At 46.2% G+C, this 17,500-nt stretch overlaps 1 protein-coding gene across 2 annotated transcripts in view; it reads left to right on the forward strand.

The window, feature by feature from the left end:
* The window catches only part of LOC143276174 (uncharacterized), a 68,873-nt gene that overhangs the window by 51,118 nt on the left and 255 nt on the right, over positions 1-17,500 (forward strand). For both annotated transcript variants that reach the window (XM_076580597.1, XM_076580599.1), the window contains exons 10-14: positions 2,861-3,001; positions 5,841-5,952; positions 7,425-7,590; positions 10,174-10,314; positions 11,584-17,500. The exon at positions 11,584-17,500 is cut by the window's right edge and continues 255 nt beyond it. In XM_076580597.1, the coding sequence (XP_076436712.1) occupies positions 2,861-3,001; positions 5,841-5,952; positions 7,425-7,590; positions 10,174-10,314; positions 11,584-13,965 (2,942 nt within the window). In that variant the 3' untranslated portion in view covers positions 13,966-17,500. The remainder of the gene's footprint in view (positions 1-2,860; positions 3,002-5,840; positions 5,953-7,424; positions 7,591-10,173; positions 10,315-11,583) is intronic.

A 17,500-nucleotide genomic window follows, 5' to 3' on the forward strand; every position in this document is an offset into this window, starting at 1 on the left:
CTTCTCGCCCCTTCCCCCTCCCCCTACTCCGCCGCCCCCCAGCCCATCCACCCCACACACCACCCGGACAGGCCCGTCCTCCTCAACAGTCTGGGGCTGGTCTATGAGCGAAGTGAGTCTACCTTTCCTTCTCTTTCCTCTTTCCTTCTCTTTCCTCTTTCCTTCTCTTTCCTTTCCTTCTCTTTCCTTTCCTTCTCTTTCCTCTCCTTCTCTTCTCTTTCTCTTTCCTTTCCTTCTCTTTCCTTTCCTTCTCTTTCCTTCTCTTCTCTTCTCTTTCCCTTCCTTCTCTTTCCTCTTTCCTTTCCTTCTCTTTCCTTCTCTTTCCTTTCCTTCTCTTCTCTTTCCTTTCCTTCTCTTTCCTTCTCTTCTCTTTCTCTTTCCTTCTCTTCTCTTTCTCTTTCCTTCTCTTTCCTTCTCTTCTCTTTCCTTTCCTTCCCTTTCCTCTTTCCTTCTCTTTCCTTTCCTTCTCTTCTCTTTCCTTTCCTTCTCTTTCCTCTCCTTCTCTTTCCTTCTCTTCTCTTTCCTCTCCTTCTCTTTCCTATCCTTTCCTTCTCTTTCCTCTCCTTCTCTTTCCTTTCCTTCTCTTTCCTTTCCTTCCCTTTCCTTTTCCTTCTCTTTCCTCTCCTTCTCGCCCCTTCCCCCTCCCCCTACTCCGCCGCCCCCCAGCCCATCCACCCCACACACCACCCGGACAGGCCCATCCTCCTCAACAGTCTGGGGCTGGTCTATCAGCGAAGTGAGTCTTCCTCTCCTTCTCTTTCCTCTCCTTCTCTTTCCTCTTTCCTTCTCTTTCTCTTTCCTCTCCTTCTCTTTCACTCTCTTTCCTTTCCTTCTTTTTCCTCTTCTTTTTCTTTCTCTTTCCTTCTCTTTCCTCTCCTCTCCTTCTCTTTTTCTTTCCTCTCCTTCTCTTTCCTCTCCTCTTTCCTCTCCTTCTCTTTCCTCTCCTCTTTCCTCTCCTTCTCTTTTCTTTCCTCTCCTGGGGCTGGTCTACGAGCGAAGTGAGTCTTCCTCTCCTTCCCTTTCCTCTTTCCTCTTTCCTTCTCTTTCCTTTCCTTCTCTTTCCTTTCCTTTCCATCCTCCTCAACAGTCTGGGGCTGGTCTACGAGCGAAGTGAGTCTTCCTCTCCTTCTCTTTCCTCTCCTTCTCTTTCCTTCTCTTTCCTCTCCTTTTTCCTCTCCTTCTCTTTCCTTTCCTTCTCTTTCCTCTCCTTTCCTCTCCTTCTCTTTCCTCTCCTTCTCTTCTCTTTCCTTCTCTTCTCTTTCTCTTTCCTTCTCTTCTCTTTCCTTTCCTTCTCCTTCCTTCTATTCTCTTTCTTTTCCCTCTCTTTCTCTTTCTTTTCCTTCTCTTTCCTCTCCTTCTCTTTCCTCTCCTTTCCTTCTCTTTCCTCTCCTTCTCTTTCCTTCTCTTTCCTCTCCTTCCCTTTCCTTCTCTTTCTTTTTCCTCTCCTTCTCGCCCCTTCCCCCTCCCCCTACTCCGCCGCCCCCCAGCCCATCCACCCCACACACCACCCGGACAGGCCCATCCTCCTCAACAGTCTGGGGCTGGTCTATGAGCGAAGTGAGTCTTCCTCTCCTTCCCTTTCCTCTCTTTCTCTTTCCTCTTTCCTTCTCTTTCTCTTTCCTCTCCTTCTCTTTCTCTTTCCTTTCCTTCTCTTTCCTTCTTTTTCCTCTTCTTTTTCTTTCTCATTCCTTCTCTTTCCTTCTTTTCCCTCTTCCCTTCTTTCTCTTTCTTTCTTTTCCTTCTCTTTCCTTTCCTTCTCTTTCCTTCTCTTTCCTCTCCTTTCCTCTCCTTATCTTTCCTTCTCTTTCCTCTCCTTCTCTTTCCTTTCCTCTCCTTCCCTTTCCTTCTCTTTCTTTTTCCTCTCCTTCTCGCCCCTTCCCCCTCCCCCTACTCCGCCGCCCCCCAGCCCATCCACCCCACACACCACCCGGACAGGCCCATCCTCCTCAACAGTCTGGGGCTGGTCTATCAGCGAAGTGAGTCTACCTTTCCTTCTCTTTCCTCTCTTTCTCTTTCCTCTTTCCTTCTCTTTCCTCTCCTTCTCTTTCCTTTCCTCTCCTTCTCTTTCCTTCCCTTCTCTTTCCTCTCCTTTCCTCTCCTCTCCTTCTCTTTCCTCTCCTTCTCTTTCCTTTCCTTCTCTTTTCTTTCCTCTCCTTCCCTTTTCCTTCTCTTTCCTCTCCTTCTCGCTCCTTCCCCCTCCCCCTACTCCGCCGCCCCCCAGCCCATCCACCCCACACACCACCCGGACAGACCCATCCTCCTCAACAGTCTGGGGCTGGTCTATGAGCGAAGTGAGTCTTCCTCTCCTTCCCTTTCCTCTCTTTCTCTTTCCTCCTTCCTTCTCTTTCTCTTTCCTTCTCTTTCCCTCTCTTTCCTTTCCTTCTCTTTCCTTCTTTTTCCTCTTCTTTTTCTTTCTCTTTCCTTCTCTTTCCTTCTTTTCCCTCTTCCCTTCTTTCTCTTTCCTTCTCTTCTCTTTCCTTCTCTTCTCTTTCCTTCTCTTCTCTTTCCTTCTCTTTCCTATTTCCTTCTCTTTCTCTTTCCTTCTCTTTCTCTTTCCTTCTCTTCTCTTTCCTTCTCTTTCCTTTCCTTCTCTTTTCTTTCCTTCTCTTTCCTCTTTCCTTCTCTTTCCTTTCCTTCTCTTTCCTTCTCTTTCTCTTTCCTTCTCTTTCTCTTTCCTTTCCTTATCTTTCCTTCTCTTTCTTTCTCTTTCTCTTTCCTTCTCTTTCTCTTTCCTTCTCTTCTCTTTCCTCTCCTTCTCTTCTCTTTCCTTTCCTTCTCTTTCCTTTCCTTGATTGATTTTGTGGTATTTTTTAATATATTTTTTTATACCACGTGTATCAACGCTGTGTGTGGTATACAGGCGAGGAGAACCAGGACCTGGCCCTGCACTACTACACCCAGTCCCTGGTGGAGCGGAGACGCTACTCCTCCGTGGCTCCTGGAGACATGGTGGTGGCCCTCAACAACGTGGGCATGCAGTACAGCCGCCGGAAGGACTACGGTGTGTGGGGGTGTGGGGATGTGGGTGTGGGGGTGTGGGATGTGTGTGTGTAGATTAAAAAGACGCAAGGGAGTCCGGATTTCGGAGGTTGTCAGGAATTCTGTTACATGTCTCTTGTTGGGGGCGTGGGGGAGAGGTGAGGGGGGGTGCTTGAAAAGAAAAAAAAAAAGAAATACATAATACATACAGCATGAAATGTAGCATGATAGCGTGATCTCCAATGTCAACTCCTTTGGTAAACCAGATGCGCATCAGCGAACTTCCGTTTTGATCACCATCGATGCCAAACCAACAGAAGAGGTGGATACAACAGCATCCCACACCACAGTATTCAGTATCAGTATCAGTATCAGTACCAGTACCAGTACCAGTATCAGTATCAGTATTAGTACCAGTATCTTTACCAGTATCAGTATCAGTCGCTCAAGGAGGCGTCACTGCGTTCTGACAAATCCATATAATTCTACACCGACCACATCTGCCAAGCAGATGCCTGACCAGCAGCATAACCCAACGCGCTTAGTCAGGCCTTGAGAAAAAAATAATAAAATAAAATAAAATAAAATAACAAAACAAAACAAAACAAACAAACAAAATAAATAAATAAAATAAAAATAAATAAGTAAATGAATGAATAAATAATAGATAAATTCATAAAAAACAACAACAAAAAACACACTAGTTCTAATAATAATAATATTTATAAGGCACAAAAAATTGATGAAGTCAACTGTAAGCGTACAAAAAAAATAATAATAATAAAAAATAAATAAATAAATAAATAAATAAATAAAAAAGACAATGATGACGCCAACGCCACGAAAGGTACAGACCCTTTCTACCTGTCGACTAGGCAGGACCAGAACAGGTGTCAAGTGTTTCAGACTCGGGTCTGGCCACAACGACCGCCTAACTCTTTCCATACGAACGGCGAAAGAGACGACGTTAACAGCGTTTCATCCCAATTACCATCATCAAACTATTGCAAGCGGAAAAGCTCTTATACTGAAGAGGTGACTGTTGACCAAGAATACCACAGTTCTGACGACGGAAGCTAAAGGTTGGGTCATTGAGACACCCACTGGACATCCGAGGGGTCTGTGTAGAGGAGAAGAGAGGACTGGCTGTCATACACACCAATTCCGCACCGGTGCCCCTGTGGGACTGACTGACAGACAGCCTGCCAGACAGACAACAGATCACCTGCTGCAGTCCTTTCCCCCTCCATGAGGAGCTCAGGAAGACGTACTGGAACCATGACCCAACTCCAGTGACCCGGGAAGCTCTACGGCTTATATTATTATTTATTTATTTATTTATTTATTTTTTGTACACCTATAGTTGACTTCATCAAGTTTTTGCGCCTTATACATATTATTATTAGTAGTAGTAGTTCTTGTTTATGTATTTATCTATTATTATTATTTTATTTTATTTTATTACTTATTTATTTATTTTTTTCTCAAGGCCTGACTAAGCGCATTGGGTTACGCTGCTGGTCAGGCATCTGCTTGGCAGATGTGGTGTAGCGCATATGGATTTGTCCGAATGCAGTGACGCCTCCTTGAGCTACTGAAACTGAAACTGAAACTGGAGGACCTGCAGAGAACAGCTGCCTTCCATCATGAAGACTGGGGTGTCCATCTGACGAACGAGAGGGAGAAGTTTTGATCGACGGGCGCAATAGCCGAGTGGTTAAAGCGTTGGACTTTCAATCTGAGGGTCCCGGGTTCAAATCACGGTGACGGCGCCTGGTGGGTAAATGGTGGAGATTTTTCCCGATCTCCCAGGTCAACATATGTGCAGACCTGCTTAGTGCCTGAACCCTCTTCGTCTGTTTTCGCAAGCAGAAGATCAAATACGCACGTTAAAGATCCTGTAATCCATGTCAGCGTTCGGTGGGTTACGGAAACAAGAACATTCCCAGCATGCACACCCCCGAAAACGGAGTATGGCTGCCTACATGGCGGGGTAAAAACGGTCATACACGTAAAAGCCCACTCGCGTATATACGAGTGGACGTGGGAGTTGCAGCCCACGAACGCAGAAGAAGAAGAAGAAGAAGGAGGAGGAGGAGAAGGAGGAGGAGGAGGAGAAGAAGAAGAAGAAGAAGAAGAAGAAGAAGGAGGAGGAGGAGGACGACGAAGAAGAAGAAGGAGGAGGAGGAGGACGAAGAAGAAGAAGAAGAAGAAGAAGGAGGAGGAGGAGGAGGAGGACGAAGAAGAAGAAGGAGAAAAAGAAGGAGGAGGAGAAGAAGAAGAAGAAGAAGGAGGAGGAGGAGGAGGAAGAGGAAGAAGGAGGAGGACGAAGAAGAAGAAGGAGGAAGGAGGAGGAGGAGATCTCTTCCCATTCCCAGACCTCAATGAGTGTAGTACCCCAAGGCCAAGCAGCCAGGAGGAGGAAGGAGGAATTTTGTTTAATGTCCCGTCACATATATCGGTGATTGAAGACATTTTGTTAAAGTATTTATGAATACATCTGAGTATTATCGGTTAGAAGGGGTGGGAGATGTGGATGAATGGAGGGTTGGGGGAAACTGGGCAAATGAGGGTAAAAATGTGGGTGAAATTTGGAAGAAAAAAACCCTCTAAATACAGCAGCCAATTGCATTGCTTGGTTCTAACTTTTCGACAGTTACACGTGACTAAACGCCTACGTTGACCGAACTACAGCCATTGGTCAGACAAGATAAGATAAGAATAACTTTATTATCTCCAACTAGTTCCATACTACACACAGTTAGTAAGCGGGTTACGACCATACTGGGCTCTTCCGTCCGAGCAATGCAAACTGGCTCCAGGTGTATTTAAAGGTTCTGAGTTGTGAGTTCTGCTTGCAGCCACGGCTTTGGTGTACCTGGAAGAGGCAGCCGCCATACGTAAGCGGGAGAACAGGTGGCATTACCACACCGCTTTGACGGAGCAGCACATTGGGCAGGTGTCCATGCAAATGTAAGGACACACACAGGGCATGCTGATATTGCTTTTGTTATTTTTGCTATTGGTACAGTTGCGTTGTATTGAGTTGAATTACTCTTTTGTCTTGACAGATTTCTCTGTGTGAAATACGGGCTGCTCTCCCCAGGGAGAGCGCGTCGCTACACTGAGAGCGTCACCCTTTTTTCTTTTTTTTTCTATCTGCGATTTGTTTTTCATAATTATCAAAGTGTATTTTGCTACATAACTTTTGCCAGGGACAACCCTGTTGTTGTCATAGGTTCTTTCACGTGCGCTACTGAAGTGCATGCTGCACACGGGACCTCGGTTTATCGTCTCATCCGAATGACTAGAGTCCAGACCACCACTCAAGGACTTGTGGAACGGAAGAAAATACTGGCTACTGAGCCGTGATTCGAACCAGTGCGCTCAGGTTCTCTCTCGCTTCCAAGGCGGACGCGTTACCACCAGCCCATCACTTGACTGACTTCAGACGCGGAAGGTTAATTAACTCACTCAGTACGGCCAGTCCTCTTTTCTCCTCTACACAGACCCCTCGGATGTCCAGTGGGTGTCTCAATGACCCAACCTTTTGCTTTCGTCGTCAGAATTGTGGTATTCTTTGTCAACATTCACCTCTTCAGTATAAGAGCCTTCCGCTTGCAATATTTTGATGATGGTAATTGGGGTGAAACGCAGTTAACGTCGTCTCTTTCGCCGTTCGTATGGAGTGAATATAGATTCACTGCTCATGTATGGCTTCAAAAGGTTATGGGATCTGTAAGCTTTCACCGATTAGTATTACTTTTCATTGTTATCATTATTAGTGTCATCAGTGTCATTATCATCATTTGTTGTGGCAGTGGTGGCAGTCATATTTTGTGGTTGGTGTTGTTTTTATTGTCATTTCAATACAATTAATGTCATGTTATTTTCTCTCTCTCTCTCTCTCTCCCTGTGTGTGTGTGTGTGTGTGTGTGTGTGCGTACGTGCGTGAGTGTGTGCATTCGCGCGCGTGTGTCTATATATGTGCGTGCGTGTATCTGTGTATGTCTGTGTGTTTCTTGAATACGATATAAAATACTTTTGTGCTGTGCGCGCGCGCGTGAGTGTGTATGTGTGTGTGTGTGCGTGCGTGCGTGCGTGCGTGAGTGTGTGTATGAGCGCGCCTGTGTGTGTGTGTATGTGTGCGTGCGTGCGTGTGCAGTGTGTGGGAGTGTGTGCGTTGCGTCTGTGTATATCTGTGTGTGTTTCTTGAATATGATTTCAAATCCTTTTATGCCTTCTTCTCTTCTCCTTCCCTCAACCTTTCTCCCCCCCCTCACCCCCCTCCCCACCACCCATCGCTCCCCGTCACCACCACTACCACCACCCTAACCCCCCGCCCCCCCCTTCCCCCCTCACCGCCCCTACACACACCCTTTCCAAAAAAAAAAAACAACCAAAATACGGACGAAACGGCTGGCCGCCATACTTCCGTCGCTCAGGGGAGACTATGCACGTGCGGAGCGCCACATTGCGGAGGCCGCCCGCGTGTACGAGCGGTGCACGCCGGGACATGACGTCAGAGGCAAGGTGGCGCTGTGCATGGCGCACCTGTACATCACCAAGCCCCTTCGTGACGTCAGACAGACCCGAGAGTACCTGAGAGAGGTATGTTCCTATCTATAGGTGGAGCGTGGCCAGGGTGAACCCGTGGGGGGAGGGGGGTGGGGGGGTGGGGGCTGTGTGTATGGGGCATGTGTGGGGTGGGGTGTGTGGGGGGTGGGTGGTGGAGGGAGGGGGGTTTGCGGGGGACTCGGAATGAGTCGTGGTGTCGTGTTTAATGGTAATGGTGCCGAGCCGAGGTCATTGTGCCATACGTGTGTTTAATGTGCTGCAGGTGGTTTGTTTAATGTGCTACAGGTGTGTGTTTTAAGGTGTGTTTAATGTGCTACAGGTGTGTGTTTTAAGGTGTGTTTAATGTGCTACAGGTGTGTGTTTTAAGGTGTGTTGAATGTGCTACAGGCGTGTGTTTTAAGGTGTGTTGAATGTGCTACAGGCGTGTGTTTTAAGGTGTGTTGAATGTGCTACAGGTGTGTGTTTTAAGGTGTGTTGAATGTGCTACAGGTGTGTGTTTTAAGGTGTGTTGAATGTGCTACAGGTGTGTGTTTTAAGGTGTGTTGAATGTGCTACAGGTGTGTGTTTTAAGGTGTGTTGAATGTGCTACAGGCGTGTGTTTTAAGGTGTGTTTAATGTGCTACAGGTGTGTGTTTTAAGGTGTGTTGAATGTGCTACAGGTGTGTGTTTTAAGGTGTGTTGAATGTGCTACAGGTGTGTGTTTTAAGGTGTGTTGAATGTGCTACAGGTGTGTGTTTTAAGGTGTGTTGAATGTGCTACAGGTGTGTTTACTGTGCCTCAGGTTTGTTTAATGTGCTACAGGTGTGTGTTTTAAGGTGTGTTTAATGTGCTTAAAGGTGTGTTGAATGTGCTACAGGTGTGTTTACTGTGCCTCAGGTTTGTTTAATGTGCTACAGGTGTGTGTTTAATGTGCTACAGGTGTGTGTTTAATGTGCTACAGGTGTGTGTTTTAAGGTGTGTTTAATGTGCTACAGGTGTGTGTTTTAAGGTGTGTTGAATGTGCCTCAGGTTTGTTTAACGTGCTACAGGTGTGTGTTTTAAGGTGTGTTTAATGTGCCTCAGGTTTGTTTAACGTGCTACAGGTGTGTGTTTTAAGGTGTGTTTAATGTGCCTCAGGTTTGTTTAATGTGCTACAGGTGTGTTTAATGTGCCTCAGGTTTATTTAATATGCTACAGGTGTGTTTTAAAGTGTGTTTAATGTGCTACAGGTTTGTTTAATGTGCTGCAGGTGTGTTCAGTGGTAATGGTGCTGAGGTCGTTGAGCTGCAGGTGTGTTTAATGTACTACAGGTGTGTTTAATGGTATGAGTGCCGAGGTCGTTGTGCTATAGGTGTGTTTGATGTGTTACAGGTGTGTTTTTAAAGTGCTGCAGGTGTGTGCAATATGCTGCTGGTGTGTTCAGTGTGATGCTGGTGTGTTTAAAATATGCTGCAGGTGTGTGCTGCAGGTGTGCTACAGGTGTGTTCAAAATGTGCTGCAGGTGTGCCACAGGTGTGTTCAAAATGTGCTGCAGGTGTGCTACAGGTGTGTTCAAAATGTGCTGCAGGTGTGCCACATGTGTGTTCAAAATGTGCTGCAGGTGTGCCACAGGTGTGTTCAAAATGTGCTGCAGGTGTGCCACAGGTGTGTTCAAAATGTGCTGCAGGTGTGCTACAGGTGTGTTCAAAATGTGCTGCAGGTGTGCCACAGGTGTGTTCAAAATGTGCTGCAGGTGTGCCACAGGTGTGTTCAAAATGTGCTGCAGGTGTGCCACAGGTGTGTTCAAAATGTGCTGCAGGTGTGCTACAGGTGTGTTCAAAATGTGCTGCAGGTGTGCCACAGGTGTGTTCAAAATGTGCTGCAGGTGTGCTACAGGTGTGTTCAAAATGTGCTGCAGGTGTGTTCAAAATGTGCTGCAGGTGTGCTACAGGTGTGTTCAAAATGTGCTGCAGGTGTGCCACAGGTGTGTTCAAAATGTGCTGCAGGTGTGCCACAGGTGTGTTCAAAATGTGCTGCAGGTGTGCTACAGGTGTGTTCAAAATGTGCTGCAGGTGTGCCACATGTGTGTTCAAAATGTGCTGCAGGTGTACCACAGGTGTGTTCAAAATTTTTGTATTTGTATTTGTATTTCTTTTTATCACAACAGATTTCTCTGTGTGAAATTCAGGCTGCTCTCCCCAGGGAGAGCGCGTCGCTACACTACAGCGCCACCCATTTTTTTTGTATTTTTTCCTGCGTGCAGTTTTATTTGTCTTTCCTATCGAAGTGGATTTTTCTACATAATTTTGCCAGGAACAACCCTTTTGTTGCCGTGGGTTTTTTTTTTTTTTTTTACGTGCGCTAAGTGCATGCTGCAGACGGGACCTCGGTTTATCGTCTCATCCGAATGACTAGCGTCCAGACCACCACTCAAGGTCTAGTGGAGGAGGGGGAGAAAATATCGGCGGCTGAGCCGTGATTCGAACCAGCACACTCAAGATTCTCTCGCTTCCTAGGCGGACGCGTTACCTCTAGGCCATCACTCCACATGTGCTGCAGGTGTGCCACAGGTGTGTTCAAAATGTGCTGCAGGTGTGCCACAGGTGTGTTCAAAATGTGCTGCAGGTGTGCCACAGGTGTGTTCAAAATGTGCTGCAGGTGTGCGAGCTGTCGGAGAAGTCCGGGGAGGACCTGAGCGACGCCGGTCTGGTGGTTCTGATGAAGGCTGTCCAGCACAGGGTCCACATGGAGGGCTGGTCCAGGGACACCGCCCTGCCTCTGCTGCTGATGGTTCAGCAGGTCTGTGGCCGTACAGAAACGACAAACGTCTGTTCACCCAAAAAGACTAAAGCAAAACAAAACAATACAAAAAAAAAAAAAAAAAAAAAAAAAAAAAGAAACATGGTTTTTGTTCTTGTTGTTGTTGTTGTGATGTTTAAAAAAAGAACAAAATTGAATATGTCTGTTGACCCAAAACAAAACAATTCAAAACAGAAACTCGTTGTTTATTTTGACCCAAAACAAAACAATTCAAAACAGAAACTCGTTATTTATTTTTGTGATGTAAAAAAAAAAAAGAAAAAAAAAAGAAAGAAAGAAAGAAAAGAACAAAATTGAATATATCTGTTGACCCGAAACAAAACAAACAAACAAACATTATATATATATATATATATATATATATATATATATATATATATATATATATATATATATATATATATATATATATATATATTTGGCAGTTGTTGCTCGTATGTCTTGTCTGGAACTTTAGGTTGATGTTTGTATGTCTTGTTTGGAACTTTTAGCTCGATATTTGTATGTCTTGTTTGGAACATTTAGCTGGATGTTTGTATGTCTTGTTTGGAACTTTAAGGTTGATGTTTGTATGTCTTGTTTGGAATTTTAAGGTTGATGTTTATATGCCTTGTATGGAACGTTTAGCTCGATGCTTGTATGTCTTGTTTGCAACTTTTAGGTTGATGTTTGTATGTCTTGTTTGGAACTTTTAGCTTGATGTTTGTATGTCTTGTTTGGAACTTTTAGCTCGATGTTGGTATGTCTTGTTTGGAACTTTAAGTTGATGTGTATATGTCTTTTTAAAGGTTGATGTTTGTATGTCTTGTTTGGAACTTTAGGTTGATGTTTGTATGTCTTGTTTGGAACTTTTAGGTTGATGTTTGTATGTCTTGTTTGGAACTTTTAGCTCAATGTTTGTATGTCTTGTTTGGAACTTTTAGGTTGATGTTTGTATGTCTTGTTTGGAACTTTTAGGTTGATGTTTGTATGTCTTGTTTGGAACTTTTAGCTTGATGTTTGTATGTCTTGTTTGGAACTTTTAGCTTGATGTTTGTATGTCTTGTTTGGAACTTTAAGTTGATGTGTGTATGTCTTTTTAAACTGTAGGTTGATGTTTGTATGTCTTGTTTGAACTGTTCGGCGGTGTGTATAATTATGACTTCTTTGTATGTCTGCTGTATGTGTGTGTGTGTGTGTGTGTGTGTGTGTGTGTGCGTGCGTGCGCACGTGTGTGTGTGTGTGTGTGTGCGTCTGTATGCGTTTCAGCGGGCCTTGAGGTTCAAAGGCGACAGCTCCGCGCAGCTTATGGTGGAGCGGTCCATCATCGATAGCACCGTGGCCCTGATACAGAGCGGCTTCAGCCGGCACCAGAAGGAGGCTGTCACCTCCCAGACGGTCTCCACGTGCCAACTGTGCGGCTACCTGTCCACCAACGAGGACACGCTGTCCTTGTGGGAGGAGATGGAGGCGAGTCAGAGGGAGCACAGGGCAGGGCTGACGGCGCTGTGGGAATCCCCGGCCTTGAGGGACGTGCTTCGCCTGTCCTTGCCCAGCCAGCCCCAGCCCGGCACCACCCTCTGCCAGCAGCCTCCTCTTCTTAACCCTCCTCGGGTACCCATGCCCTACGGCCTGACAGCAGCGACGGGAGGGGTGCCGAGCTCCCACCCCCACCCCCACGCCCACCACCATCCCCACCACCACAACCAGTCGTCCTCCTCTCCAACGAGGCCCTGTCCTACCCGTGGATGGAAGGCTGGGGGAGGAGGAGGTGGAGGTGGAGGAGGAGGAGGAGGCGGCGAGGAGAACCAACAGCTTCAGCAAGTGATCGATCGTCTTCTGAAGCGCGCCTCCTCTGTGGCTGAGGAAGAAAGCGCTGCAGCCGACAACAGAGAGGGAGCCGGTGATCCTGAAGCCCCGTTCTTGACGCGTGACGCGGATCAACGCTTCGCCGCGTCGTCACAGGCGCGTCAGGGCGGCAGGGTGAGCGACCACCGACACTCTTCCTGTTCCTTCACCAGCTCCGAACCCCCCTCCTCCTCCTCCAGCAGCGGCCGCGGCGGCAGTAGCAGCAGCAGCAACGAGGCCATGTCCGTTGGAAGCCAGGACTCTGCAGGAGAGGGGAGGGGTGGTGGGGCAGGAGGGCGTCAGCAAGAGTTGTCCACCCTGCCTGGAAGGATCATGGAGATCCAACCTCTGCAAGAGACAGCCCGGGACCAGGACAGCCAGGAAACGTGCGGGTTCGGTTTCGGTGACATCCCCAGGTGGCCGCCTCAGCTCCCGCACTCCGGGTTGCCCTCGTCAGACTCTCCACGCATGCCCTTTGGGTCGAGCGCCCTTTCTCCTCCACCACCACATCATCATCCCTCCCCACCCCTCCTCCCGCAAGCCACGCCCATCGTTCCCCTCCACCAAACGCCCGGGACATCTCCCGCACCTCCGCCCACGTTGGAGGAGGTGGTGGTGACGTGCGCACGAGAACTGAGGGCGGTCTTACCGCCCTCCGCAACGCCCGAGCAAAGGAGGATGGTGAATTCCCTGGCTTCGTTTCCCACGTCCGAGCCCCCCGGAGGAGGACCCTCCATGCAGCGGCAGCAGGTGAGCGGAGAACCGTGGCAGCTGTTGATGCACCTGAAAGATCAGGCGGACAGACTGTCTCGGTTTCACAATCAACAAGCGGAGTCATCACTCCGGTCACAAGGAGTTCCGAAAGGGGACAAGCCGCAGAGCGTCATACAGTCGCTCCACCCCTTTCCTCCAGGGACACGCCCGTCAGACCTCCCTGAGGCAGTGCCAGGGGGTGTCGGTGTGCCTGGCTGTCAGCCCTCAAGAGCGCCACAGTCCTCAGTGCCAGCCTGGCGGCCAGGCGCTGTCCCACACACATCAACAGCGACGCGGGACCAGGAACACGCTCTGTCCAAGGTGGCTGCGCAAAGACAGTGCCCCGCCTCGCACGTGCCAGCCGCCAAGGAATTCGAACAACACCGTCAGCCTACCACAACTACCAGCAGTCACGTGCTGCAGCATGGTTACGGAGCGCATGCTGGTGGTGGTGGTGATGGTGGTGGTGGTGGTGGTGGTGATGGTGGATTCAGCACCTCAAAAGACACGAGGCAGACGCCGCACCACCACCATCCCACCGTCACAAGCCAGCCTGGTGACGTAGCTCACGCTTTCTCGACACTCGGTGACGGAACAGTCCTGGGGCCGGGTAGCAGCGCCCTTCCAGGCACGTACAGCACAGCTTTTCCCGGAGTAGCAAGAGACAAGAAGCCAGAGACGTCCATCTCCGCCGTGTCCCTTTCCGGCAAAACGACCACACCCACAGTACCACCAGGATCGGCCCTACACGGGACAGCTCACACTCCACAGCCGCTGCAGCAGCAGCGTCCGTCATCCGCTTCCAGCGTGTCTACCATCGACCTCTTCGGGGATGGACTACACCGGCGGGAACCGACGGAGAGCGATGACAGCCCTGAGCAGCAGCCTTCAGGAGCGGATCGTCCTCAGCCTCAGCCCCAGCCCCAGCCGCTTCCTCGGGCTCGTCGGGAAGCGATGGAGTATGACGAGAGGCTGGACAACCCTCGGCACGTGTGCACGAGCAAAGACTGCTGCTGTTCCTTGACTGGCCCGGACGAGGGGGGCGTGTGAGTGAATAGTGTGGGTGGAGAGGCGGCGAGTATCGCTGGCAGACAATCCGTGTGGCGAGGCCGTGAAATGGTGAATGATGCACGTGAAAACTTTGAAGTGGCACGTGCGTCTCGAGTCGCAGGTGTAGGCTGCCTGTGAAGTGTTATACCGTCTACAGATGCGTGATGAGTTTTTTTTTTTTTTTTTTCAAAATGTACCTGTGAATTTTTGACACGACAGTTGCGTGATATGAGAAAAAAAAGAAAAAAAAGAAAGAAAAAAGAGTACCTATCAATACGATGGATTCGCAATATGAGATAAAGAAAAAATGTACCTGCCAATTTTTTATATGAAGGAAGCGTGATATGATATATATATAACCTGTGAATTTTTTCAATATGCAATGGATACATGACTTGAAAAAAAGTACTTGTCAACTTTTATATGTGACAGATGTGTGACGAGAAAAAAAAAAGTGCCTGTAAATTTTTACTGAGATAACAGATACGTGATGAGACCAAAACAAACAAAAAACACATGAACTTAAGAAAAAGAAGATTTTTGTTATATGACAGATGCATCACGAGACTATAAAAAAAAAAGAAAAGAAAAAAGAAGTGCCTGTCAATTCTTATACGACAGATGCGTGACGGGATGAAAGAAGCATCTGCGAACTTTTGCATGACAGATGAATGACGAGATAATGAATATGCACCTTTGCATTTCTATGCAACAGATAATAATAATGATAATGATAATAATATGGCGCCGTGAATCTTGTGCAGAGACAAATCAAAGCGCTTTCACACCAGTCATTCACACGCGTGCATAACTCTAAAACTGAAGAAACTGAAGACAAGGAAGAGGCAGGGGAGGGAGCTAGGCTATCTTGTGAAGAGGTGGGGTTTTTTTTGTGTTTTTTTTTTAGGCCAGACTTGAAAGAGCTGAGTGCGGAGACCTAACGAAGCGAAAGAGGAAGTTCATTCCAAATGCAAGGTCCAGAGACAGAGAAAGGACGGCGTCCAACAGTGGAGTGTGTGAATCTGGGTATGCGTAAACAGAGTGGATCCGAAGCCGATGCGTGACGAGAAAAAAAAGTACCTGTGAATTTTTTTTGTACAAACAACAACAACAACAAAAAAAACAACAACAACAACAAACAAACAATAAAAAAAAATGATTTTTTTTAATGAAAGATGCATGACGATATTTTTTAAGTGCCTTTGTGATGACAGGTGTGTGATAAGTTGTTGTTTTTTTTAAAGCCTGTGAATGCTTATACGACATACGTGACGAGACAAAAAAAAAGTACCTGTGAATTCTTTTACATCAGATGCATGGCGAAATAAAAAGTGTACCTGTGAATCTTTTATACTGTGCACGACGATATTTTTTTTTCACCCTCCAAATCTTATGCAACGGATGCATCCGGAATCAAAAACGATTTTTTTTTTCAAGCAGAGTACGTTGTGAAACGGAAAGATACACGTGATAATTTTCTGGTTATTGAACCAATCACACATTCTGAGTACAGACGTAATGTATGTAATGATGGAACATAAGCCGCCATTAACTTTTGTAAAAGTTTGCTGTGAAGTAAAGCCAAATTTTTAGGTATTGCTTTCCATTTATGCATCCAGACCTGAAAAAAGCAAGAAAGGTATGGTGAATCAGGCGCAGGAGGGTCGTCAAAAGGTTAAAATGAATTTGATGAACATTCTGTTTACTTACTGAAACAAAACATAACAAAGCAAAACAGAAAAGAAAGAAAAAAGAAAAAAAATGGTGGTGTTTTCAGAACTGTACAATTTCATGCACTCCTATGCCATGCATGTTTACTCTCATATGTTACACATTGACACACACACACACACACACACACACACACACACACACACACACACACACACACACACACACACACAGGGAGAACGCGTCACTGCACTGAGAGTACCACTCTTCTTCTATGTTTTTTTCTGTCTGCAATTCTGTTTCCGATCGAAGTGGATTTTTCTACAGAATTTTGCCAGGGACAACCCTTTTGTTGCCGTGTTTTGTTGTTGTTGTTGTTGTTGTTTTTTAAGTGCTCTAAGTGCATTCTGCACACGGGACCTCGGTTTATATATATACCAACCCACCCCAATCATGTGGAATATATGCAGCAACAACAACAACATCAACAACAACAAAAAAAGAGTGTTACACTGAGAAGAAACCAAGGGAGGTAAGCCTCGATCCCTGCAACAGACTGATGTCCCCTGAGTTCCCATTGGCAGTGGTTCGTGGCCTGGGCGTCTTGTATGAATCTCGCAACATTTTTTATTTGATGCCATTAAATCTTGATGACAGTTATACCTTCTCTTCACTTGTCCTGAGATATGATCTGTCGTCACGCTGCTGTTGTTGTTGTTGATCATCTTCTTCTCTCCACCCCCTCCCTCCCTCCCCCACTTTTTATCATTATCGTGATTTATTGATTGATAGATTAATAAAGGAATGTGGTAAAAGGAAGTCTCTACTTCATTTATAATATCAGCTTTGTCAATTCTATAGTAGAGTATGGTTGTTTTTGTCTTTTTAATTACCCATGTTTTTACGTTTATGATCTTTTTGACTCACTTGTGTAAACAAAGTGAGTCTATGTTTTAACCTGGTGTTCGGTTGTCTCTGTCTCTCTCTCTCTCTCTCTCTCTCTCTCTCTCTCTCTGTGTGTGTGTGTGTGTGTGTGTGTGTGTGTGTGGTAAACTTTTACATTGACATTTTCTCTGCAAATACTTTGTCAGTTGACATCAAATTAGGCATAAAAATAGGAAAAATTCAGTTCTTTCCAGTCATCTTGTTTAAAACAATATTGCACCTCTGGGATGGGCACCAAAAAAAAAAAAAAAAAAATGAAGCCTAATTATATGCAAACTGCATTTACTGTTATATTTATATTTTTTGTATTCTCTAAACTTGGCACTTTGATCTGATATTCTGACACAACAACAAGAGCAGTCATTAATATCATTTTTATTTCAAACAGGAACTTCTTTTGCTAAGCATAGAAGTTTTTTTTTTATTTTGCAAACGTTTTGGTGCAGATAGTAAAAAAGGGAAATTACTCTGTAATTAATGCTAGGGGACTTAATTTGCCACAAGTGAGTCTTGAAGGCCTTGCCTCTCTTGTTCTCTTTTTTTTTTTTCCATCTGACATTGGCATGTATTGTATTGGATGTGTTGTTTTTAAAATGCCGTTTGTACATATGTGGCCAATTGCCAATTATTTGAAAAATGTTGTGTGTGCACTTGTGGATTTAAAAAAAAAAAAGTGTCGTATGTAGGCCTATGCCTGGGGATAATTACTAGTAATTATTTATTTCAAGAGGCACCGTGTACGTCAGTGGCCGAACCAGTTAGGGGAGTTAACTTCTCATCCGCCGGTGATCTGATGTCGAGGCTCTGTTTCGGCCTGGTGTTGCGTCCTTGGAAAATGTGCTTTACTCCGAATTTCATCACTCCGCCAATGTGTGAATGGCCGGGTGCCTGATTTGGGGTCATGGAACGGTTAAAACGG

Source organism: Babylonia areolata, chromosome 31 (genome assembly GCF_041734735.1).
Source record: "Babylonia areolata isolate BAREFJ2019XMU chromosome 31, ASM4173473v1, whole genome shotgun sequence".
NCBI classification, from domain to species: Eukaryota; Metazoa; Mollusca; class Gastropoda; order Neogastropoda; family Buccinidae; genus Babylonia; species Babylonia areolata.